The 25,499-nt window shown below is 47.3% G+C and overlaps 2 protein-coding genes across 2 annotated transcripts in view; one reads left to right on the top strand and one right to left on the bottom strand.

Moving 5' to 3' along the window:
* Positions 1–385: 385 nt before the first annotated feature.
* Positions 386–3,211, bottom strand: LOC140269057 (E3 ubiquitin-protein ligase TRIM21-like). The gene is made up of 2 exons (XM_072364083.1): positions 3,124–3,211; positions 386–2,041 (listed from the first exon to the last, which is right to left on the bottom strand). The coding sequence occupies exon 2, from the start codon at positions 2,030–2,032 to the stop codon at positions 386–388; it is 1,647 nt and encodes a 548-aa protein (XP_072220184.1). The 5' UTR covers positions 2,033–2,041; positions 3,124–3,211.
* Positions 3,212–4,361: 1,150 nt separating this feature from the next.
* The window catches only part of rasal2 (RAS protein activator like 2), a 90,195-nt gene continuing 69,057 nt past the window's right edge, over positions 4,362–25,499 (top strand). The window contains exon 1 of the mRNA XM_072363347.1: positions 4,362–4,911. Coding sequence (XP_072219448.1) covers positions 4,785–4,911 — 127 coding nt within the window. The 5' untranslated portion in view covers positions 4,362–4,784. The remainder of the gene's footprint in view (positions 4,912–25,499) is intronic.

The raw sequence follows: 25,499 nt of genomic DNA, 5'->3' as shown, positions 1-25,499 counted from the left end.
CAGAGCTATGAGCTAACAGCAGCTATGAGCTAACAGAGCTATGAGCTAACAGCAGCTATGAGCTAACAGAGCTATAGCACACGTTCATTCATTCATTCTTCTTAAAGTATTGGTGAAATAAAGACAGATAATGCCTTATTTAGAGGCTGCATCCTCTAAGCCCCGTTCTCTCCGTTATATGGATCTCCAGTTATCTAAATATCTTCAGAAGGACGCCGACTTTCACCAAACTGTTCTCAGTGAGCAGATGAACGTATTTCATGCCAGAAATAAGGTTTAAAAACACCGGAGTTCCCCCTTTCTTTTGTTTCCTGGAAGACGTTCATGGTTTTAACATTATGTTTTTTACATAATTTTAAGCAGAAGAAGAAGAGAATCTGAGCTTCTAACATACATAGCTGACAGGACAGATGATCAGAGGAGCTGAGTTTTTACCACCGTTATTTAGACCAGGGCAGAAGAACGGGTGGAGCTTCTGAGTGAAGCGGCAGTCGGTAAAGGAGTAGATCAGAGCTGCAGAATCAGCATCATAAAAGGAGACCAGACCCTGCTCATAATCCACAAACACCCCCACCTTCTCAGGAGCAGACTGAAGGCTGAGCTCCACTGCAGAACCAGCGTTAGCTTCGTACTCCTTTCCATTTCTCAGCCATACAGTCCAGAAACCTTTCTGGGGACTCAGTGTGATGTTTCCCTCCCTGTTGATCGACTCTCTGGCCACTCCTACAGTCCAGTCAGTTTTTCCTTTCACCTGAACCTCAAAGTAAAATCTGCCTGAAGAGAAACTCTGACTTCCTAAAACATAAACACAATCAGAAAATCTCTCTGGATTGTTTGGAAGGTTCTTCCTCACATCACCATGATTCACTTGTTTTCCATCATCAGACAGGATGAGGTGAGGCTGTGCTGTGTCAGGATCCAGAGTAACAGCGACTGCATACTGCTGGACCCTCTTCAGCTCAGCCTCAGCAAACAGCTTCTTCATCATTTCACCGAGTGTCTCCTGCAGCTGAGCCACAGCCCTCACCACAGCCCCCTCATATGATGATGGCCGGACGCTGACCTCGGTCCAGTCCCTGGTGGGTGGAGCAGCTTCCAGGAAGGAGCAGCTTTGGAGCAGGTGGAGGTGGTCCTCAGAGCGTGAGAGCTGCTCCACCTCAGAGCTCCTCTTCATCAGCTCAGAGACTTCCTGCTCCAGGTCTCTGATGAAGCCTTCAGCCTGTTTCCCTGCAGCTTCCTGCTGGTCCTCCACCTCCTTTATGAGCTCCTTCAGGCCTCTCTCAGCAGACTCCTTCAGAGCAGTGAAGACCTGAACACCTTCTGCTTTCTCTCTGTCTGCAGCAGCTTCACTGATCTTCACCGACTCTTTGATCTCCTGAATCTTCACTCGTCTCCTCTGGATCATCTGCTGGATTCCAGCCTCTGTCTTCCCCAGCTCTGCCTTCTTTCCTTCATATTCTTCTCTCAGAGGAACAAACTCATGAGTCTTGTGGTCTAAAACAGAGCAGAGGCAGCAGATACATGTGTGGTCGGTCCTACAGAACAGCTCCAGAGGTTTATTGTGCTGCAGACACATCCTGTTCTCCAGGTTCTCCACAGGCTCCATCAGCTGATGTCTCCTCAGGCGTGAAGCTGTCAGATGAGGCTCCAGGTGAGTCTCACAGTAGGAGGCCAAGCACACCAGGCAGGACTTCAGGGCCTTCAGTTTGGGTCCAGTGCAGACGTCACAGGGAACTTCTCCTGGTTCGGCAGCTTGTGGCTCTGAGCTGCTGCTGCTGGCTTTCTGCTGAGCTTCACGTCTGAACTCAGCAACCAGCTCACTGATGAAGGTGTTGACTCTCAGCTGAGGTCGAGTGCTGAAGTTCTCTTTACACATGGGACACTTGAACAGAACATTAACATCCCAGTGATGAGTGATGCAGCTCTGGCAGAAGTTGTGTCCACATGGTGTGCTGACGGGATCAGAGAACACATCCAGACAGATGGCGCACAGGAACTGATCCTCAGATCGCTGCTTTCTGCCAGCAGACATGTCTGCACTCTGAGGACAAGAGTCAGAGGGAGAAAAACGGGATTTTTACACTAATGAATGCAATATCTACAATCCTAAAGTTTATAAATGATCCTAAATAGGGATGCAACGATACCACTTTTTTTCAAACCGATACGATACAGATTCTTGGATCTGAGTACTTACGATACGATACGATACGATACGATACGACACGATACGATACGATACGATACAGAAAAACAGCAGAATTATGGTAACAAACGGTGAGTTTCATTGTGTGGAAAAGACTGGGATCATTATTTTGTGCAAGGCAACATCAGACCTGACTTAAACATTTCTTTCCTATTTTTTTTAGAAGAAATAAACAGATTTGAATGTACTGAATTACTTATTTATTTAAGTAATATGTACAATAATATGTAGTTTGTAGTTTTCATTGTGTGGAAATACTGGAAAAAAGAAATTAAATAATAAAGGAGCTGAAATTGAGAAAAAAACCAACAGCTTCACTAGCTTGGTTTGGTAGACTTTCAAAGTAAATATAATTGATATAGTTTAGTGCAAATTGGAATTAAACATTCATCACAAAAGCATCTGAACTAAAGAACAGCTTCTCCAGTTTAGTAAAAACAAAAAATAAATCAGAGGTAGTCCCAACTGGACAAGTGTTTTCACCACTAGAGGGGGCAGAAGGATGAATGCAGTAAGAGATTTAGCTGTGTTGAGGCCTAAGTCAGACACATACTGACACTCAGTGTCAGTGACCTGCTCAAACTCAGGCTTAAGCATCCCAAAGCAATGCAAAGCAAAGTGTTAACAATAAATACATAAACAGCATTCAGAGTACAATTCTGCTGCCATTATGCTGGACAGGACAAAATAAATAAATAAAAATAAATCGGCCGATATGGATTGGCCCATTGTCAACAATAGCCGATCTAGAATCGTCTATATCGGTGCCGAATATCGGATCGGTGCATCCCTAATCCTAAAGTTTAATCTCTCCTGATGAGAGTCGGTCAGCAGTGAAACTTCCTGTCGATGGAAGCTCTGAGTTTTGTGTTAATGCTGGTTGTTGAAACACAGTAAATATTATCAGCTGCACTCACCAGGGTTCGACTCAGATGTTGAGAAAGAACAGATGAACTCAGTTTATTTCTCTTCAGACAGAAACACGGAGGTTTGTCTGCTCTGCAGCTCTGCGTCACTCTGACAGACTTTAACTTTCATTTCAGGAAAATGACGATGAAACTCGTTCCAGTGTTGCTCCGCCTCCTGCTGCACCTGTTTTTCAGCATTTGTTTCCTCCTTCAGGTTCAGGTTCAGGTGTGATTATTTACAGACTTTTGGCACCAGATGAGTTCATAGGAGAAAGATTTTTATGAGTTTATTACACTTTATTGCACAAAACGTGTTTAACCCAACTTCTTGTAACAATCCCAGCATCAGTTACATTCTTAATTTGTCTTTTAACTTTCTTCTGCTCTCAGTTTGTCCTTTTAACGAGTTTTTCTTTAAACTTTACTGCAGTTCATTTCTCCTCCTGACAGCGGCGCTGCTGCTGCCCTCTGCTGGTCACAGACAGGAACCACATCACACTGAAAGACGGTTCAGCGAGCTGAACACACTCCGTATTAACTCTGTTAACTGATTTAACTGAACTGTGTTAGTTTGACGTCATGGAGCAACATTTATTCATCAGTCAGAGGGGAACGCAACAAGGTTTCTGTCTCACTGTGTGGATGTGAAGTTGAGCAGTGATGATAACTTTTCTGGAGCTGACTCACATGTACAATAAATGTTTTATTAATCCGTCTAAACCCAGAGATGGACAGATGTGGAGCTGAAACATCTGCCACACCTGAATCTGGTCGCTTCAGATCCACCCTGAGACATGTGAGGAGTGTCCCTTTACATCAGGTACCAGGTTCTGGCTGATGCAAAGGGGCCCGGCAGGTCGCTGTTTCAGGGCCCAAACACACCGATGGGGCTCCTGTGGAGCTTAAATACTTTCAGAGTGTGGTCAGACTCTGTAAGCTGCAGCTTTTTCCTGTTCTTATGGACACGGGATGAGTAATTGTGGCTGTTTCTGGTCGCTTTGTGGTTAAACTCAGAGTATTTCTGGACATTTTGAGTCTCTTGTTGCTGCTGCTGGTCAGAAACCTCTCACCGGGGCCACGCTGTGTGACCCACGCTGACTCACCGTGGAAAACATGGCCCCGGCTCCTGTAATCCACGCTCCCAGCTCCTCCTCCGTCCTTCACCCGGACTTCCCCGCGCGCCCCCGCTGCTCTGACACGCGGGGGCGCGCCCGGTCATGCTCGCGCCCGGCTCCGTGGAGTGGACTGAGCAGCGGCAGCAGAGAGTGGGCAACCCGCCGGAGACTCACCAACCGCCGCGTGCCTCCGCTCCCTTCCAGCGGCTCACACGGCTTCCAGCGGCGGCTTCTGGGTGGACTTTTCACGGGGTGGGAGGGAGAGGGCTTTCCGCTTCTCCTGGACCGGGTTTGGGGGAAGTTTACCGCCCGCTTCAGCTAACCTGGGAGAGCGGAACAATGAGGCAGAGCCAGCCGGGCTGCCGGACCGCCGCCGGCTGCCGCAGCTAACGGCTAGCTGGGAGCGACTGGACGGTCTCAGCGACCAAACTCTCCCGTGGCGGATTATCCTGCGACTTTTAACGCTTTCTGAACACTTAAACTCTCATAAACCGGCTTAACACACTGTTCTGGAGGGCGTTTTTCGGACAGAACAAGTTTTTTTCCCGTTTGGATATGGACTCGGACTCGGTGGCAGGCGACGTGGAGTCTCTGCACGGCGGACTGAGCCTCCTGGACCCCCTGGTGGACCGGATCCTGGTGGACACGGTGTCCCAGCTGCAGGGATGGCTCCGGGTTTACGGTAAGAAAAACACACGGGGGGAGCCTCGGGTTTCAGGGTCAGCAGGTACCGGTTCCGGAGAGCCAGGTAACAGCCGCGGGCCGAGGTCACCGAGGGGAGGAAACCGGAGCCGGTGAGGGGGGGTCCGGGTATCTGCTGCTGTCAGCCTGCCCTGAACCCACACTGGCTGCTTCTGTTCCAGCCCGGTTCCGTGCAGAAAGGTCAGAGGTCAGCCTCAGAGCCGCTGGGCTTCTTTAGACCCAGAGTTCACGATGACTGGACCCAGTCAGTCCACAGACCGGTCCGGTTCGGTCGGCATCCCTCAGAGAGACCCTGAGGTGCGGCTCGGAGCCGCTGGACTTCTCCTGAACCCATGTTCAGGATTCCAGGCGTAAAAAGTTAGTTTGAGGACTTTAAAACGTTCAAATGTGAGCTCCTGGGTTCATTTTCAGGGTGAATCATCGTGTGACGGCGCTGAAAAGTGCTTTAAAAGTATTTCACACTCTTCGCCTCACTTCCTGCCACTCGGGTGGTGCTGATGTGTGCCGGTGGAGGTCAGAGGTCACCACCATGACTCAGTTTTCCTCCGGTGCTGCAGCTGTGACACATTTTCCAGGACGGTCCGCCACAGCGTTGAGTCACTGCTGGCGGCGCTGATTTAACGCCGTCCACCCCCCCAGCAGCCTCCTCTGGGTTGGCGTGATGTCATGTGACCAGCGGAGGATGACTGCAGGTGTTTGGACCCCCGAGCTGTCTCAGGTCGAGGCGTTCACAGCACGTTGGAAAAATGGGAGAGCCCAGCTTCAGCTTATTGAAGTCTGAAGGACTTTTGCCTGAACGGCAGACAGGAGCTGGAACCGTTGGGGGTGTTGTGCTCGCCGCGTTGTGCTCGCCGCGTTGTGCTCGCCGCGTTGTGCTCGCCGCGTTGGGCTGAATCTGAACAGCCTGGAAAAGGAAGCTGTCACGTTTAGATTCCCACCCTGGAGCCACCGGGCCGTTCACAACCTGCAGCAGCTGATTTTCCCACGTGCTTTGAATGTGTCGCTGGTGGAAGCAGGCAGCCAGGATGTTTGCTCTGCCCCCCCCTCCCTGTGATGTCAGCGGCCGGTTTGTGCCGGTGATCTCACCCGGCAGGACTCCAGCTCTGGCATCGGATCCTCGCCTGCCTCCAACAATGGCTGCAGCCGCGCTGCCTTCAGGTTCACCTCACTGAGCAGGAATGTTTGTGCACTGGCATGTGGGGGGGGGGGGCAGCTGTTCAGCAGCAGGTTGAAGATGAGCTCATCATCTTCTCTTTGATCTTCTTTTGGCTGAGAAATGAGCTCCGGTTCAGTTTAAGCAGGAATGGTCGGGAGGTGATGCTCAGTCAGAACCTGTGATTCTGACTGTGGAAGCTGTAGAACCTGTGATTCTGACTGTGGAAGCTGTAGAACCTGTGATTCCGACTGTGGAAGCTGTAGAACCTGTGATTCAGACTGTGGAAGCTGTAGAACCTGTGATTCTGACTGTGGAAGCCGTAGAACCTGTGATTCTGACTGTGGAAGTTGTAGAACCTGTGATTCTGACTCTGGAAGCTGTAGAACCTGTGACTCTGACTGTGGAAGCTGTAGAACCTGTGATTCTGACTGTGGAAGCCGTAGAACCTGTGATTCTGACTGTGGAAGCTGTAGAACCTGTGATTCTGACTGTGGAAGCTGTAGAACCTGTGATTGTGACTGTGGAAGCTGTAGAACCTGTGATTCTGACTCTGGAAGCTGTAGAACCTGTGATTCTGACTGTGGAAGTTGTAGAACCTGTGATTCTGACTGTGGAAGTTGTAGAACCTGTGATTCTGACTGTGGAAGCTGTAGAACCTGTGATTCTGACTGTGGAAGCTGTAGAACCTGTGACTCTGACTGTGGAAGCTGTAGAACCTGTGATTCTGACTGTGGAAGCTGTAGAACCTGTGATTCTGACTGTGGAAGCTGTAGAACCTGTGATTCTGACTGTGGAAGCTGTAGAACCTGTGATTCTGACTGTGGAAGCTGTAGATCCTGTGATTCTGACTGTGGAAGCTGTAGAACCTGTGATTCTGACTGTGGAAGTCGTAGAACCTGTGATTCTGACTGTGGAAGTTTTAGAACCTGTGATTCTGGATTCTGACTGTGGAAGCTGTAGAACCTGTGACTCTGACTGTGGAAGCTGTAGAACCTGTGATTCTGACTGTGGAAGCTGTAGAACCTGTGATTCTGACTGTGGAAGCTGTAGAACCTGTGATTCTGACTGTGGAAGCTGTAGATCCTGTGATTCTGACTGTGGAAGCTGTAGAACCTGTGACTCTGACTGTGGAAGCTGTAGAACCTGTGATTCTGACTGTGGAAGTCGTAGAACCTGTGATTCTGACTGTGGAAGTTTTAGAACCTGTGATTCTGACTGTGGAAGCTGTAGAACCTGTGATTCTGACTGTGGAAGCTGTAGAACCTGTGATTCTGACTGTGGAAGCTGTAGAACCTGTGATTCTGACTGTGGAAGCTGTAGAACCTGTGATTCTGACTGTGGAAGCTGTAGAACCTGTGATTCTGACTGTGGAAGTTTTAGAACCTGTGATTCTGACTGTGGAAGTTTTAGAACCTGTGATTCTGACTGTGGAAGTTGTAGAACCTGTGATTCTGACTGTGGAAGCTGTAGAACCTGTGATTCTGACTGTGGAAGCTGTAGAACCTGTGATTCTGACTGTGGAAGCCGTAGAACCTGTGACTCTGACTGTGGAAGCTGTAGAACCTGTGATTCTGACTGTGGAAGCTGTAGAACCTGTGATTCTGACTGTGGAAGCTGTAGAACCTGTGATTCTGACTGTGGAAGCCGTAGAACCTGTGATTCTGACTGTGGAAGTTGTAGAACCTGTGATTCTGACTGTGGAAGTTTTAGAACCTGTGATTCTGACTGTGGAAGCCGTAGAACCTGTGATTCTGACTGTGGAAGTTGTAGAACCTGTGATTCTGACTCTGGAAGCTGTAGAACCTGTGACTCTGACTGTGGAAGCTGTAGAACCTGTGATTCTGACTGTGGAAGCCGTAGAACCTGTGATTCTGACTGTGGAAGCCGTAGAACCTGTGATTCTGACTGTGGAAGCTGTAGAACCTGTGATTCTGACTGTGGAAGTTGTAGAACCTGTGATTCTGACTGTGGAAGTTGTAGAACCTGTGATTCTGACTGTGGAAGCTGTAGAACCTGTGATTCTGACTGTGGAAGCTGTAGAACCTGTGACTCTGACTGTGGAAGCTGTAGAACCTGTGATTCTGACTGTGGAAGCTGTAGAACCTGTGATTCTGACTGTGGAAGCTGTAGAACCTGTGATTCTGACTGTGGAAGCTGTAGATCCTGTGATTCTGACTGTGGAAGTCGTAGAACCTGTGATTCTGACTGTGGAAGTCGTAGAACCTGTGATTCTGACTGTGGAAGTCGTAGAACCTGTGATTCTGACTGTGGAAGTTTTAGAACCTGTGATTCTGGATTCTGACTGTGGAAGCTGTAGAACCTGTGATTCTGACTGAGGAAGCTGTAGAACCTGTGATTCTGACTGTGGAAGTCATAGAACCTGTGATTCTGACTGTGGAAGTTTTAGAACCTGTGATTCTGGATTCTGACTGTGGAAGCTGTAGAACCTGTGATTCTGACTGTGGAAGCTGTAGAACCTGTGATTCTGACTGTGGAAGTTTTAGAACCTGTGATTCTGACTGTGGAAGTTTTAGAACCTGTGATTCTGACTGTGGAAGCTGTAGAACCTGTGACTCTGACTGTGGAAGCTGTAGAACCTGTGATTCTGACTGTGGAAGCTGTAGAACCTGTGATTCTGACTGTGGAAGCTGTAGAACCTGTGATTCTGACTGTGGAAGTTGTAGAACCTGTGATTCTGACTGTGGAAGCTGTAGAACCTGTGATTCTGACTGTGGAAGCTGTAGAACCTGTGATTCTGACTGTGGAAGCTGTAGAACCTGTGATTCTGACTGTGGAAGCTGTAGAACCTGTGATTCTGACTGTGGAAGCTGTAGAACCTGTGACTCTGACTGTGGAAGCTGTAGAACCTGTGATTCTGACTGTGGAAGCTGTAGAACCTGTGATTCTGACTGTGGAAGTTTTAGAACCTGTGATTCTGACTGTGGAAGCTGTAGAACCTGTGACTCTGACTGTGGAAGCTGTAGAACCTGTGATTCTGACTGTGGAAGCCGTAGAACCTGTGATTCTGACTGTGGAAGTTGTAGAACCTGTGATTCTGACTGTGGAAGTTTTAGAACCTGTGATTCTGACTGTGGAAGTTTTAGAACCTGTGATTCTGACTGTGGAAGCCGTAGAACCTGTGATTCTGACTGTGGAAGTTGTAGAACCTGTGATTCTGACTCTGGAAGCTGTAGAACCTGTGACTCTGACTGTGGAAGCTGTAGAACCTGTGATTCTGACTGTGGAAGCCGTAGAACCTGTGATTCTGACTGTGGAAGTTGTAGAACCTGTGATTCTGACTGTGGAAGCTGTAGAACCTGTGATTCTGACTCTGGAAGCTGTAGAACCTGTGATTCTGACTGTGGAAGTTGTAGAACCTGTGATTCTGACTGTGGAAGTTGTAGAACCTGTGATTCTGACTGTGGAAGCTGTAGAACCTGTGATTCTGACTGTGGAAGCTGTAGAACCTGTGATTCTGACTGTGGAAGCTGTAGAACCTGTGATTCTGACTGTGGAAGTTGTAGAACCTGTGATTCTGACTGTGGAAGCTGTAGAACCTGTGATTCTGACTGTGGAAGCTGTAGAACCTGTGATTCTGACTGTGGAAGCTGTAGAACCTGTGATTCTGACTGTGGAAGCTGTAGAACCTGTGATTCTGACTGTGGAAGCTGTAGAACCTGTGATTCTGACTGTGGAAGCTGTAGAACCTGTGATTCTGACTGTGGAAGCTGTAGAACCTGTGATTCTGACTGTGGAAGCTGTAGATCCTGTGATTCTGACTGTGGAAGTCGTAGAACCTGTGATTCTGACTGTGGAAGCTGTAGAACCTGTGATTCTGGATTCTGACTGTGGAAGCTGTAGAACCTGTGATTCTGACTGTGGAAGCTGTAGAACCTGTGATTCTGACTGTGGAAGCTGTAGAACCTGTGATTCTGACTGTGGAAGTCGTAGAACCTGTGATTCTGACTGTGGAAGTTTTAGAACCTGTGATTCTGGATTCTGACTGTGGAAGCTGTAGAACCTGTGATTCTGACTGAGGAAGCTGTAGAACCTGTGATTCTGACTGTGGAAGTTTTAGAACCTGTGATTCTGACTGTGGAAGTTTTAGAACCTGTGATTCTGACTGTGGAAGCTGTAGAACCTGTGACTCTGACTGTGGAAGCTGTAGAACCTGTGATTCTGACTGTGGAAGCTGTAGAACCTGTGACTCTGACTGTGGAAGCTGTAGAACCTGTGATTCTGACTGTGGAAGCTGTAGAACCTGTGATTCTGACTGTGGAAGTTTTAGAACCTGTGATTCTGACTGTGGAAGCTGTAGAACCTGTGACTCTGACTGTGGAAGCTGTAGAACCTGTGATTCTGACTGTGGAAGCTGTAGAACCTGTGATTCTGACTCTGGAAGCTGTAGAACCTGTGATTCTGACTGTGGAAGCTGTAGAACCTGTGATTCTGACTGTGGAAGCTGTAGAACCTGTGATTCCGACTGTGGAAGCTGTAGAACCTGTGATTCCGACTGTGGAAGCTGTAGAACCTGTGATTCCGACTGTGGAAGCTGTAGAACCTGTGATTCCGACTGTGGAAGCTGTAGAACCTGTGATTCCGACTGTGGAAGCTGTAGAACCTGTGATTCCGACTGTGGAAGCTGTAGAACCTGTGATTCCGACTGTGGAAGCTGTAGAACCTGTGATTCCGACTGTGGAAGCTGTAGAACCTGTGATTCCGACTGTGGAAGCTGTAGAACCTGTGATTCCGACTGTGGAAGCTGTAGAACCTGTGATTCCGACTGTGGAAGTCGTAGAACCTGTGATTCTGACTGTGGAAGTTTTAGAACCTGTGATTCTGGATTCTGACTGTGGAAGCTGTAGAACCTGTGATTCTGACTGAGGAAGCTGTAGAACCTGTGACTCTGACTGTGGAAGCTGTAGAACCTGTGATTCTGACTGTGGAAGCTGTAGAACCTGTGATTCTGACTGTGGAAGTTTTAGAACCTGTGATTCTGACTGTGGAAGCTGTAGAACCTGTGACTCTGACTGTGGAAGCTGTAGAACCTGTGATTCCGACTGTGGAAGTCGTAGAACCTGTGATTCTGACTGTGGAAGTTTTAGAACCTGTGATTCTGACTGTGGAAGCTGTAGAACCTGTGATTCTGACTGTGGAAGCTGTAGAACCTGTGATTCTGACTGTGGAAGCTGTAGAACCTGTGATTCTGACTGTGGAAGCCGTAGAACCTGTGACTCTGACTGTGGAAGCTGTAGAACCTGTGATTCTGACTGTGGAAGCTGTAGAACCTGTGATTCTGACTGTGGAAGCTGTAGAACCTGTGATTCTGACTGTGGAAGCCGTAGAACCTGTGATTCTGACTGTGGAAGTTGTAGAACCTGTGATTCTGACTGTGGAAGTTTTAGAACCTGTGATTCTGACTGTGGAAGCCGTAGAACCTGTGATTCTGACTGTGGAAGTTGTAGAACCTGTGATTCTGACTCTGGAAGCTGTAGAACCTGTGACTCTGACTGTGGAAGCTGTAGAACCTGTGATTCTGACTGTGGAAGCCGTAGAACCTGTGATTCTGACTGTGGAAGCTGTAGAACCTGTGATTCTGACTGTGGAAGCTGTAGAACCTGTGATTCTGACTGTGGAAGCTGTAGAACCTGTGATTCTGACTCTGGAAGCTGTAGAACCTGTGATTCTGACTGTGGAAGTTGTAGAACCTGTGATTCTGACTGTGGAAGTTGTAGAACCTGTGATTCTGACTGTGGAAGCTGTAGAACCTGTGATTCTGACTGTGGAAGCTGTAGAACCTGTGACTCTGACTGTGGAAGCTGTAGAACCTGTGATTCTGACTGTGGAAGCTGTAGAACCTGTGATTCTGACTGTGGAAGCTGTAGAACCTGTGATTCTGACTGTGGAAGCTGTAGATCCTGTGATTCTGACTGTGGAAGTCGTAGAACCTGTGATTCTGACTGTGGAAGTCGTAGAACCTGTGATTCTGACTGTGGAAGTCGTAGAACCTGTGATTCTGACTGTGGAAGTTTTAGAACCTGTGATTCTGGATTCTGACTGTGGAAGCTGTAGAACCTGTGATTCTGACTGAGGAAGCTGTAGAACCTGTGATTCTGACTGTGGAAGTCGTAGAACCTGTGATTCTGACTGTGGAAGTTTTAGAACCTGTGATTCTGGATTCTGACTGTGGAAGCTGTAGAACCTGTGATTCTGACTGTGGAAGCTGTAGAACCTGTGATTCTGACTGTGGAAGCTGTAGAACCTGTGATTCTGACTGTGGAAGTTTTAGAACCTGTGATTCTGACTGTGGAAGTTTTAGAACCTGTGATTCTGACTGTGGAAGTTTTAGAACCTGTGATTCTGACTGTGGAAGCTGTAGAACCTGTGACTCTGACTGTGGAAGCTGTAGAACCTGTGATTCTGACTGTGGAAGCTGTAGAACCTGTGATTCTGACTGTGGAAGCTGTAGAACCTGTGATTCTGACTGTGGAAGTTGTAGAACCTGTGATTCTGACTGTGGAAGTTTTAGAACCTGTGATTCTGACTGTGGAAGTTTTAGAACCTGTGATTCTGACTGTGGAAGCCGTAGAACCTGTGATTCTGACTGTGGAAGTTGTAGAACCTGTGATTCTGACTCTGGAAGCTGTAGAACCTGTGACTCTGACTGTGGAAGCTGTAGAACCTGTGATTCTGACTGTGGAAGCCGTAGAACCTGTGATTCTGACTGTGGAAGTTGTAGAACCTGTGATTCTGACTGTGGAAGCTGTAGAACCTGTGATTCTGACTCTGGAAGCTGTAGAACCTGTGATTCTGACTGTGGAAGTTGTAGAACCTGTGATTCTGACTGTGGAAGTTGTAGAACCTGTGATTCTGACTGTGGAAGCTGTAGAACCTGTGATTCTGACTGTGGAAGCTGTAGAACCTGTGATTCTGACTGTGGAAGCTGTAGAACCTGTGATTCTGACTGTGGAAGTTGTAGAACCTGTGATTCTGACTGTGGAAGCTGTAGAACCTGTGATTCTGACTGTGGAAGCTGTAGAACCTGTGATTCTGACTGTGGAAGCTGTAGAACCTGTGATTCTGACTGTGGAAGCTGTAGAACCTGTGATTCTGACTGTGGAAGCTGTAGAACCTGTGATTCTGACTGTGGAAGCTGTAGAACCTGTGATTCTGACTGTGGAAGCTGTAGAACCTGTGATTCTGACTGTGGAAGCTGTAGATCCTGTGATTCTGACTGTGGAAGTCGTAGAACCTGTGATTCTGACTGTGGAAGCTGTAGAACCTGTGATTCTGGATTCTGACTGTGGAAGCTGTAGAACCTGTGATTCTGACTGTGGAAGCTGTAGAACCTGTGACTCTGACTGTGGAAGCTGTAGAACCTGTGATTCTGACTGTGGAAGCCGTAGAACCTGTGATTCTGACTGTGGAAGCCGTAGAACCTGTGACTCTGACTGTGGAAGTTGTAGAACCTGTGACTCTGACTGTGGAAGCCGTAGAACCTGTGATTCTGACTGTGGAAGCTGTAGAACCTGTGATTCTGACTGTGGAAGCTGTAGAACCTGTGATTCTGACTGTGGAAGCTGTAGAACCTGTGATTCTGACTGTGGAAGCTGTAGAACCTGTGATTCCGACTGTGGAAGCTGTAGAACCTGTGACTCTGACTGTGGAAGCTGTAGAACCTGTGACTCTGACTGTGGAAGCTGTAGAACCTGTGACTCTGACTGTGGAAGCTGTAGAACCTGTGATTCTGACTGTGGAAGCTGTAGAACCTGTGATTCTGACTGTGGAAGTTGTAGAACCTGTGATTCTGACTGTGGAAGCTGTAGAACCTGTGATTCTGACTGTGGAAGCTGTAGAACCTGTGATTCTGACTGTGGAAGCTGTAGAACCTGTGATTCTGACTCTGGAAGCTGTAGAACCTGTGATTCTGACTGTGGAAGCTGTAGAACCTGTGATTCTGACTGTGGAAGCTGTAGAACCTGTGATTCCGACTGTGGAAGCTGTAGAACCTGTGATTCCGACTGTGGAAGCTGTAGAACCTGTGATTCCGACTGTGGAAGCTGTAGAACCTGTGATTCCGACTGTGGAAGCTGTAGAACCTGTGATTCCGACTGTGGAAGCTGTAGAACCTGTGATTCCGACTGTGGAAGCTGTAGAACCTGTGATTCCGACTGTGGAAGTCGTAGAACCTGTGATTCTGACTGTGGAAGTTTTAGAACCTGTGATTCTGGATTCTGACTGTGGAAGCTGTAGAACCTGTGATTCTGACTGAGGAAGCTGTAGAACCTGTGACTCTGACTGTGGAAGCTGTAGAACCTGTGATTCTGACTGTGGAAGCTGTAGAACCTGTGATTCTGACTGTGGAAGTTTTAGAACCTGTGATTCTGACTGTGGAAGCTGTAGAACCTGTGACTCTGACTGTGGAAGCTGTAGAACCTGTGATTCCGACTGTGGAAGTCGTAGAACCTGTGATTCTGACTGTGGAAGTTTTAGAACCTGTGATTCTGACTGTGGAAGCTGTAGAACCTGTGATTCTGACTGTGGAAGCTGTAGAACCTGTGATTCTGACTGTGGAAGCTGTAGAACCTGTGATTCTGACTGTGGAAGCTGTAGAACCTGTGATTCTGACTGTGGAAGTTGTAGAACCTGTGATTCTGACTGTGGAAGTTGTAGAACCTGTGATTCTGACTGTGGAAGCTGTAGAACCTGTGACTCTGACTGTGGAAGCTGTAGAACCTGTGACTCTGACTGTGGAAGCTGTAGAACCTGTGATTCTGACTGTGGAAGCCGTAGAACCTGTGATTCTGACTGTGGAAGCCGTAGAACCTGTGACTCTGACTGTGGAAGTTTTAGAACCTGTGATTCTGACTGTGGAAGCTGTAGAACCTGTGACTCTGACTGTGGAAGCTGTAGAACCTGTGATTCCGACTGTGGAAGTCGTAGAACCTGTGATTCTGACTGTGGAAGTTTTAGAACCTGTGATTCTGACTGTGGAAGCTGTAGAACCTGTGATTCCGACTGTGGAAGCTGTAGAACCTGTGATTCTGACTGTGGAAGCTGTAGAACCTGTGATTCTGACTGTGGAAGCTGTAGAACCTGTGATTCTGACTGTGGAAGTTGTAGAACCTGTGATTCTGACTGTGGAAGTTGTAGAACCTGTGATTCTGACTGTGGAAGCTGTAGAACCTGTGACTCTGACTGTGGAAGCTGTAGAACCTGTGACTCTGACTGTGGAAGCTGTAGAACCTGTGATTCTGACTGTGGAAGCCGTAGAACCTGTGATTCTGACTGTGGAAGCCGTAGAACCTGTGACTCTGACTGTGGAAGTTGTAGAACCTGTGACTCTGACTGTGGAAGCCGTAGAACCTGTGATTCTGACTGTGGAAGCTGTAGAACCTGTGATTCTGACTGTGGAAGCTGTAGAACCTGTGATTCTGACTGTGGAAGCTGTAGAACCTGTGATTCTGACTGTGGAAGCTGTAGAACCTGTGATTCCGACTGTGGAAGCTGTAGAACCTGTGACTCTGACTGTGGAAGCTGTAGAACCTGTGACTCTGACTGTGGAAGCTGTAGAACCTGTGACTCTGACTGTGGAAGCTGTAGAACCTGTGATTCTGACTGTGGAAGCTGTAGAACCTGTGATTCTGACTGTGGAAGTTGTAGAACCTGTGATTCTGACTGTGGAAGCTGTAGAACCTGTGATTCTGACTGTGGAAGCTGTAGAACCTGTGATTCTGACTGTGGAAGCCGTAGAACCTGTGATTCTGACTGTGGAAGCTGTAGAACCTGTGATTCTGACTGTGGAAGCTGTAGAACCTGTGATTCTGACTGAAGAGCAGAATTGGTGCAGAATGAGTCTTTTTCCATTTAATGTCGAACTGGTGGCATAAAAATATAATCTATGAGAACAAATAAATATTAATATTATTTAAATAAATATTAAAATAGATTTATTTATTTTAATTTCAACTGAAAACAACATGTTTTATTGAAAAAAAAACAAGTTTTGTTTTTATTTAAAAATAAAGGCTGGTTAATAATTTAGCTTAAATTTAAAAAACGGCACATTTAAAGGGTCTTTTTTAGTTTCAAATTAAATGTCCTTTTTCTTCACCACATTAGATTTCAGGGATTTTACTTTGTCTGATGCAACATTTTCAGTTAAATCAGCCCGGTTTGGATTATTTTCGGGTCTTTTTAACCCTTTAAATGATCGGCGACCCGCGGAGATAAAGGCAGAAACTCTGGGATGGTTTTCGATTGTTTGGAGATCGTTTTTGACCTCGATTCACTGAGAAAGACTCATTGTTGTTGAATGACTGTGTTTGGAAGGTACTGAAGCAGCGGGAAACTGTTAGCCGAGCGGTTCCATCCGAGAAGTTATTGATCAGTGTCGGCAGCAGACTTCAGGACATTTTCCAGCTTTGATAGTGAGGGTAAAGGTCTTCCTGCTGCATCCTGTGGGCACAGCAAGTCTGTTTTAATCCGCCTGTGTGGCATCAACAAAGTGAATTATCCAGAGAAAGGTGACCCTGTAAGCCCATTAAAGCTGACCGCTCACAGAGGCTTTAGCTGCCTCCTCGCCGCCCGGCTGGGTGCGAGCAGCCGCCGCTCTGAGGTTAAGTCGGATCAGAGGAACACGGGAACACATGCTGTTTAATTTCAGCCTCAGCAGAGACGGACGAGACCTGCAGCTGCCGGTCGGGAGAGGAAAAGAGCAGGAAACACTCAGATGCTTCTGTCTGTGGAATAAAAAGGTAGAAATCTGGCCTGAGACCACTTTTTATTGTCGGACCATCACCTTAAAGTTCACTCCAGATGAGTTTATGAAAGCATCTTTAACCACGAATGTGTCACCACAGATGGTTTCTCTTTTCTTTCATCGGACCAACGTAAAGAAACTCATTTTCAGTTTTTATCCTGCTTACTCCCGACTCTTCCTCCCGACTCTTCCTCCCGACTCTTCCTCCTGACTCTGACTCTTCCTCCTGACTCTGACTCTTCCTCCTGACTCTTCCTCCCGACTCTTCCTCCCGACTCTGACTCTTCCTCCCGACTCTGACTCTTCCTCCTGACTCTGACTCTTCCTCCCGACTCTGACTCTTCCTCCTGACTCTGACTCTTCCTCCTGACTCTGACTCTTCCTCCCGACTCTGACTCTTCCTCCCGACTCTGACTCTTCCTCCTGACTCTTCCTCCCGACTCTGACTCTTCCTCCTGACTCTGACTCTTCCTCCTGACTCTGACTCTTCCTCCTGACTCTGACTCTTTTTCCCGACTCTGACTCTTTCTCCCGTCTCTGACTCTTCCTCCCGACTCTGACTCTTCCTCCCGACTCTGACTCTTCCTCCCGACTCTGACTCTTCCTCCCGACTCTGACTCTTCCTCCTGACTCTGACTCTTCGTCCCGACTCTGACTCTTCCTCCTGACTCTGACTCTTCCTCCCAACTCTTCGTCCCGATTCTGACTCTTCGTCCTGACTCTGACTCTTCCTCCCAACTCTTCGTCCCGACTCTGACTCTTCCTCCTGACTCTGACTCTTCCTCCCAACTCTTCGTCCCGATTCTGACTCTTCGTCCTGACTCTGACTCTTCCTCCCAACTCTTAGTCCTGACTCTGACTCTTAGTCCTGACTCTGACTCTTCCTCCCGACTCTTCCTCCCGACTCTGACTCTTTCTCCCGACTCTTCCTCCCGACTCTTCCTCCTGACTCTGACTCTTCCTCCTGACTCTGACTCTTCCTCCTGACTCTGACTCTTCGTCCCGACTCTTCCTCCTGACTCTGACTCTTCGTCCCGACTCTTCCTCCCGACTCTGACTCTTTCTCCCGACTCTTCCTCCCGACTCTTCCTCCTGACTCTGACTCTTCCTCCCGACTCTGACTCTTCCTCCTGACTCTGACTCTTCCTCCCGACTCTTCCTCCCGACTCTGACTCTTTCTCCCGACTCTTCCTCCCGACTCTTCCTCCTGACTCTGACTCTTCCTCCCGACTCTGACTCTTCCTCCTGACTCTGACTCTTCCTCCCGACTCTTCCTCCCAACTCTTAGTCCTGACTCTGACTCTTCGTCCTGACTCTGACTCTTCCTCCCGACTCTTCCTCCCGACTCTGACTCTTCCTCCCGACTCTTCCTCCCGACTCTTCCTCCCGACTCTGACTCCTCGTCCCAACTCTTCGTCCCGACTCTGACTCTTCCTCCTGACTCTGACTCTTCCTCCTGACTGTGACTCCTCGTCCCAACTCTTCCTCCTGACTCTGACTCTTCCTCCTGACTCTTCCTCCTGACTCTGACTCTTCCTCCTGACTCTGACTCTTCCTCCTGACTCTGACTCCTCGTCCCAACTCTTCGTCCCGATTCTGACTCTTCGTCCCGACTCTTCCTCCTGACTCTGACTCTTCCTCCTGACTGTGACTCCTCGTCCCAACTCTTCCTCCTGACTCTGACTCTTCCTCCTGACTCTGACTCTTCCTCCTGACTCTGACTCTTCCTCCCGACTCTGACTCTTCCTCCTGACTCTGACTCTTCCTCCCGACTCTGACTCTTCCTCCCGACTCTGACTCTTCCTCCTGACTCTGACTCCTCGTCCCAACTCTTCGTCCCGACTCTTCCTCCTGACTCTGACTCTTCCTCCTGACTCTGACTCTTCCTCCCGACTCTGACTCTTCCTCCTGCTTCTCGGCCCACCATCATCACTGAGGCTGTCAGCATATTGGTTGGGGATTGTGGGAGTTTATTGTCAGCAGGATAATTCACACCTGAGGCTGCAGCCGGAAGGACGTTTGGTTTGTGTTTCCTCAGAGGCAGGAAGTGTGAAAGAAGCAGAAATCACTCAGAATCACATATAAACAGATCTTTTCTGTGGTTGTTTAGAGATTTCATTTTAATTATATTTTTCTATTTGATCAAAGAGCCACCAAAATCCATCTCTTAAAGATAGGATTTAAAGAACAGCCTCAATGTTAGTTGTACAGAATCCAGAATTTTCTCGAAAGTGTTTTTCAGCTAACAGCTGAAACAGTTCGATTGATTGAATCGATCAGGAGCCTGACACTTCTTCTTTTGTCCTCCACTTGTCCAGTTTCCTCAAATGTTTTAAGGACACACTGCACACCATGCTGAGATATGCCAAGTTTTCAGCTAATAGCTCTTTGGGAATCACCTTGTTGCTGCAGAAATCCTATTTTCTGTCTGTCAAACTGTGTTTTCTTTGCTGTTTTTCATAGATGCAGCTAAAGAAATGGGAACAAATGATGTGTCTCTGTGACAAAGAGCCTAAAGATCCAGTTTAAAATGGCTTCTTTGCTAAGTTGTCTGTTCTGTGTCGACACAACACTGGTTCATCCCTTGAGTTAGGAGCCTTTTTTCTGCCTGAATGGGTCAAAGGTCAGAGTTAAGCAGCTGAACAAAGAAAAAACCTCTGAAAATGCTCTGGAACAAGGACTGAAGATGTTTCTGTTGCTCCAGACAACTTTAGACATCTGGCTGCTTGGAAGGACATAGAAAGGTGTCGGTAAAGTCGTGGTGTGGAAGCTCCAGATGTTGGAGACAGATGTGGACGGCGGCTCGGTGTTTGCAGCTGGATGTTCATCTGCTCGTCGGGACAATGAAGGCAGATCAGGGAGGAAATGGAAAGTTCCTCACTGGCTGCATGTTATCAGGATGGGGGCGTTGGGACAGGATTTCCCCTCTGAAACAAACAGTCCGGCTCCTTCGGACCAAAATAAGCAGCTTTCTATTTCAGGACCCGAGTGGAAAAGCACGGACTGACCATCGGCTGCTTCGTACATAACTGACGTGTTTTATTTGTCAGATAGTTGGCGGCAGAAATAAATCACAGTCTGGTGTCAGATCCAAAAAGAGTGAAAACATCTTCATCATCACAGACTGACCCACATGGAGAAGCTGCGCTTTTCTTCCTGTTTCCTCCCTGAACCTGATTAAAGGAAACCCGTGTTTGTGTTTATGAGATATCAGCTTCCTGCAGACAACAGGAAGTAATCAGATTACTGATGGTAAACAGCTGCAGTGATGACGGCTCGGGTGCCTCATCCTCTGCCTGAGTTAAAAACCCAATCAGACGCTGTTCTGCGGGGCTTTTTGCCCCAAAGTTCCGTTCAGAACCTGATTTTGGTTCTGGTGGAAGGTCGTCAGCGATCGCTCCCCAGCAGAACAAACCCAGAACTTTGTGACTTCCGTTTTAGCTTTTAAAGTTGTTTCTGAGCTCTTCCAGCTTCAGTTCCTTAAAGTTCCAGACGAGTTGTGTTTCCTGTGCCGGGTCAGGGCCGGCCGGCCGCCCGGCGGCCCCCAGCAGGCGCTCTGAGCCAGGATTCCTGAGGGCCGGGCCCCTCCCTCCGCTGGCATCCAGCAGGGGATTTATTGCTCTCTGTTTAGCTGCAGGTTATTTTTAGCTGCAGCCTCTTCTCTTGGTTTCCGGGAGGATGAGGAGGAGAAGTCTGATGAAGCATCACCTCCTCTTTTCCACCTCTTTAACCTCCTGCTGATCCGAGGGACGACACAAAGCACAGCCGAGGAGCAGGAGGCGCTGCATATAAAGCTGTGACCTCATCAGTTGCATCATCACCAGCGGGGGTTTGAGTAAAATCAGGCATCTGTGAACACGTTTAAAGGGACAGTTCAGCATTTTTATCGTCTGTGAACACGTTTAAAGGGACAGTTCAGCATTTTTATCGTCTGTGAACACGTTTAAAGGGACAGTTCAGCATTTTTATCATCTGTGAACACGTTTAAAGGGACAGTTCAGCATTTTTATCATCTGTGAACACGTTTAAAGGGACAGTTCAGCATTTTTATCGTCTGTGAACACGTTTAAAGGGACAGTTCAGCATTTTTATCATCTGTGAACATTAGAGCAGGTGAAACTGCTCCGTATTTCATTAAAAGAGCACGTAGGCGTTCATATTTCTGCTCAGAAACACACAAATTAAGAACAAAGCCCAAAACTTTGATGGTTCCTGTTTAGCTTTGATGAACACCTCCAGTTTTTGGAAAATAAAGTGATAAAACTCGACAGTTTCCATGGACTCATGAGACAGACTTATTGTACGGAAACATCAGCAGAAAGCAAGTAAAACAAACTCTCTCTTCTGTTTGCTTGATTTATTTTCTGTGGGTTCATGCTCCAGTCAGGGTTTACGCCTCCTCCTTTGCTTCTGAGCTTCGCTGCGGTGCAGACACACAGCTGAGTGGAAGCATCGAAGCTCAGAGCGATCATTAGCTTAAGTTACAGCTGCAGAAAGACTGTAAACACTGGCCATAAATCTGTAAAATCAGATCAACACTCTGCTGCGGGGGGTTAACTTCCTTCACTCATCACCATAAACGCACCACGCTGCGGTGAATGTGCCGGTAGAGATTCGTTCGTACCGCTCTGTTTGTTGCAAAGGAGCCAAACCAGCCGATGGAAATGAGCTGGTGATAACTGAGAGGTCCTTCTGCAGCGCACGAGACTCCGCTAACACTCAATGTTTCACTGTTCTCACCATGTTGTGTTTAATCTTTACCCGCATGTTTTACTGCTTTTATCACGGGCCTGATGTGTGCACGTGTGCACGTGGAGTGACTGTCACTGCTGCTGCACACTAAATGAGGTAAAGATAAAAGACGGTAAAGATACCGTGAACCTTGAACCATGAAAGACTCAGATAATCGACCTCTAACTGTAAAAATGAACTGAGCGGTTAGAAAAAGTGCCCGTTAGTGTCTGCTGTGCCCGTTAGTGTCTGCTGTGCCCTCCAAGAACAGGACATGTTTCAGGCCATGTTTCAGGCCATGTTTCAGGTCATGTTTCAGGTCATGTTTCAGGACATGTTTCAGGCCATGTTTCAGGTCATGTTTCAGGACATGTTTCAGGCCATGTTTCAGGTCATGTTTCAGGTCATGTTTCAGGACATGTTTCAGGTCATGTTTCAGGACATGTTTCAGGCCATGTTTCAGGTCATGTTTCAGGTCATGTTTCAGGTCATGTTTCAGGACATGTTTCAGGCCATGTTTCAGGTCATGTTTCAGGTCATGTTTCAGGACATGTTTCAGGTCATGTTTCAGGACATGTTTCAGGCCATGTTTCAGGTCATGTTTCAGGACATGTTTCAGGACATGTTTCAGGACATGTTTCAGGACATGTTTCAGGCCATGTTTCAGGCCATGTTTCAGGCCATGTTTCAGGTCATGTTTCAGGCCATGTTTCAGGTCATGTTTCAGGACATGTTTCAGGACATGTTTCAGGACATGTTTCAGGTCATGTTTCAGGACATGTTTCAGGACATGTTTCAGGACATGTTTCAGGTCATGTTTCAGGTCATGTTTCAGGTCATGTTTCAGGTCATGTTTCAGGTCATGTTTCAGGTCATGTTTCAGGACATGTTTCAGGACATGTTTCAGGTCATGTTTCAGGACATGTTTCAGGTCATGTTTCAGGACATGTTTCAGGACATGTTTCAGGACATGTTTCAGGTCATGTTTCAGGTCATGTTTCAGGTCATGTTTCAGGACATGTTTCAGGACATGTTTCAGGACATGTTTCAGGCCATGTTTCAGGTCATGTTTCAGGTCATGTTTCAGGCCATGTTTCAGGTCATGTTTCAGGACATGTTTCAGGTCATGTTTCAGGTCATGTTTCAGGACATGTTTCAGGACATGTTTCAGGACATGTTTCAGGACATGTTTCAGGCCATGTTTCAGGTCATGTTTCAGGTCATGTTTCAGGACATGTTTCAGGTCATTTTTCAGGACATGTTTCAGGTCATGTTTCAGGACATGTTTCAGGCCATGTTTCAGGTCATGTTTCAGGTCATGTTTCAGGACATGTTTCAGGACATGTTTCAGGTCATGTTTCAGGTCATGTTTCAGGACATGTTTCAGGTCATTTTTCAGGACATGTTTCAGGTCATGTTTCAGGACATGTTTCAGGCCATGTTTCAGGTCATGTTTCAGGACATGTTTCAGGACATGTTTCAGGACATGTTTCAGGTCATGTTTCAGGACATGTTTCAGGCCATGTTTCAGGTCATGTTTCAGGACATGTTTCAGGACATGTTTCAGGACATGTTTCAGGACATGTTTCAGGACATGTTTCAGGACATGTTTCAGGCCATGTTTCAGGCCATGTTTCAGGCCATGTTTCAGGTCATGTTTCAGGCCATGTTTCAGGTCATGTTTCAGGACATGTTTCAGGACATGTTTCAGGACATGTTTCAGGTCATGTTTCAGGCCATGTTTCAGGACATGTTTCAGGACATGTTTCAGGACATGTTTCAGGACATGTTTCAGGACATGTTTCAGGACATGTTTCAGGACATGTTTCAGGCCATGTTTCAGGCCATGTTTCAGGTCATGTTTCAGGCCATGTTTCAGGTCATGTTTCAGGCCATGTTTCAGGTCATGTTTCAGGCCATGTTTCAGGTCATGTTTCAGGCCATGTTTCAGGCCATGTTTCAGGTCATGTTTCAGGTCATGTTTCAGGACATGTTTCAGGACATGTTTCAGGCCATGTTTCAGGCCATGTTTCAGGCCATGTTTCAGGTCATGTTTCAGGCCATGTTTCAGGCCATGTTTCAGGCCATGTTTCAGGTCATGTTTCAGGTCATGTTTCAGGACATATTTCAGGTCATTTTTCAGGACATGTTTCAGGTCATGTTTCAGGACATGTTTCAGGACATGTTTCAGGTTGGGCTGGGAGGACAGGTGAAGTTCGCCACCGGAGCTGTGGATCATTTCGTTTGTTCATCATATCGGAGGTTTCAGAGTAACCGAACAGGAACATGTGACCACATAAAGGAAGCTTCTGGTTTTACAGCAGATCATTTCGTCGTAGTTCCCGTCAGACGGACCTTTGCTTCTGTGTTTGATGTAAAAACAGAAGTTACTCTGATTGGTCGGCTGCGATGGCCTGATCAGGCTCCGCCCACCTTTTCAGTTCAAACCTGCAGAAAAAGCGCCCCCCAGTGCAGGATGAGTCATCGATCACCTTTCACCTGAGCCCTAACCCTACCTGTGTGAACAGCTTCCAGGTGGGCGGCTGTTAGCTGGTCAGTCTTCATCAATAACTCAGACGGTAGATGCTGGAATGACCTTTGACCTCCTTATTACGTGTATTTTCTGTGCTGTTAACTCATCAAAACCTCATTCAACCAGATGTTAGGCAGAACCAGTCTGTGACACGTTACATCCTGTGTGTCAGCTGATAGAATAAATTGAGTCACTTCTGGATTTTCTTGTAAACGGCTTCTTTTGGCTGATCCCAGGAGATCTGAGGGCCGGGACTGATTTCTGTGGTCGTGGGGCAGCTGAGGGCAGCGCACATCGTGTCCGATTTTAAGCCGTTCATCATGAGAACATCTTGTGTTTCAAAGTAAAATCCCTGCTCAGAAAGCAAACCGATTTAAAGGAGCTCCATCATTTTAAATCTTATCCAGATTAAAACTCCCTGTCTGGTCAGTGGGGGCTGAAGATCTCCACAAGCCCCAATGACCTGAACGCTGTTTACACACCAGAACCAGAACAGTGGACCACTTACGGTGAGGGTTCTTTTCAGCTCGGTGTGAACATAAAGAAAGAAGAAGCTGCTGAAATGATTTGATTGAATATTTTGTGAAAAATTTCTTTGCATGTTGTGCGAATGCAGGTTAAACTCCTCAGAATTTAAGAATTCAAACAGATGCTTTGTTTTGGGGTGTTCTGGGGGCGTTCTGGGGGTGTTTTGAGGTGTTCTGGGTTACAGGTTGTTTTGGGGGTGTTTTTGGTTTTTACAGGGTCTTTTGGGGGTGTTTTTGGTGTTTACAGGGTCTTTTGGGGAGTTCTGGGGGAGTTTTTGGTGTTTACAGGGTTTTCTGGGGGAGTTTCTGGTATTTACAGGGTCTTTTGGGGTGTTCTGGTGGTGTTTTTGGTGTTTACAGGGTCTTTTGGGTGTGTTTTTGGTGTTTACAGGGTCTTTTGGGGGTGGTTTTTGGTGTTTACAGGGTCTTTTGGGGGTGTTTTTTGGTGTTTACAGGGTCTTTTGGGGGTGTTTTTGGTTTTTACAGGGTCTTTTGGGGGTGTTTTTGGTGTTTACAGGGTGTTTTGGGTGTGTTTTTGGTTTTTACAGGGTCTTTTGGGGGTGTTTTTTGGTGTTTACAGGGTCTTTTGGGGGTGTTTTTTGGTGTTTACAGGGTCTTTTGGGGGTGTTTTTGGTTTTTACAGGGTCTTTTGGGGGTGTTTTTTGGTGTTTACAGGGTCTTTTGGGGGTGTTTTTTGGTGTTTACAGGGTGTTTTTGGTGTGTTTTTGGTGTTTACAGGGTCTTTTTGGGTGTTCTGGGGGAGTTTTTGGTGTTTACAGGGTGTTCTGGGGGTGTTTTTGGTTTTTACAGGGTCTTTTGGGGGTGTTTTTTGGTGTTTACAGGGTGTTTTGGGTGTGTT

This window comes from Leuresthes tenuis, unplaced genomic scaffold, assembly GCF_036924035.1.
Source record: "Leuresthes tenuis unplaced genomic scaffold, fLeuTen1.0.hap1 SCAF_14, whole genome shotgun sequence".
Lineage (NCBI taxonomy): Eukaryota > Metazoa > Chordata > Actinopteri > Atheriniformes > Atherinopsidae > Leuresthes > Leuresthes tenuis.
The sequence above is the reverse complement of the archived record's forward strand: the minus strand, read 5'-3'. Positions and strand labels throughout refer to the sequence as shown.

What these genes read in the sequence shown, in the direction of transcription:
- LOC140269057 (XM_072364083.1), bottom strand. Translation starts at nt 2,032, where the DNA reads ATGTCTGCTGGCAGAAAGCAGCGATCTGAGGATCAGTTCCTGTGCGCC.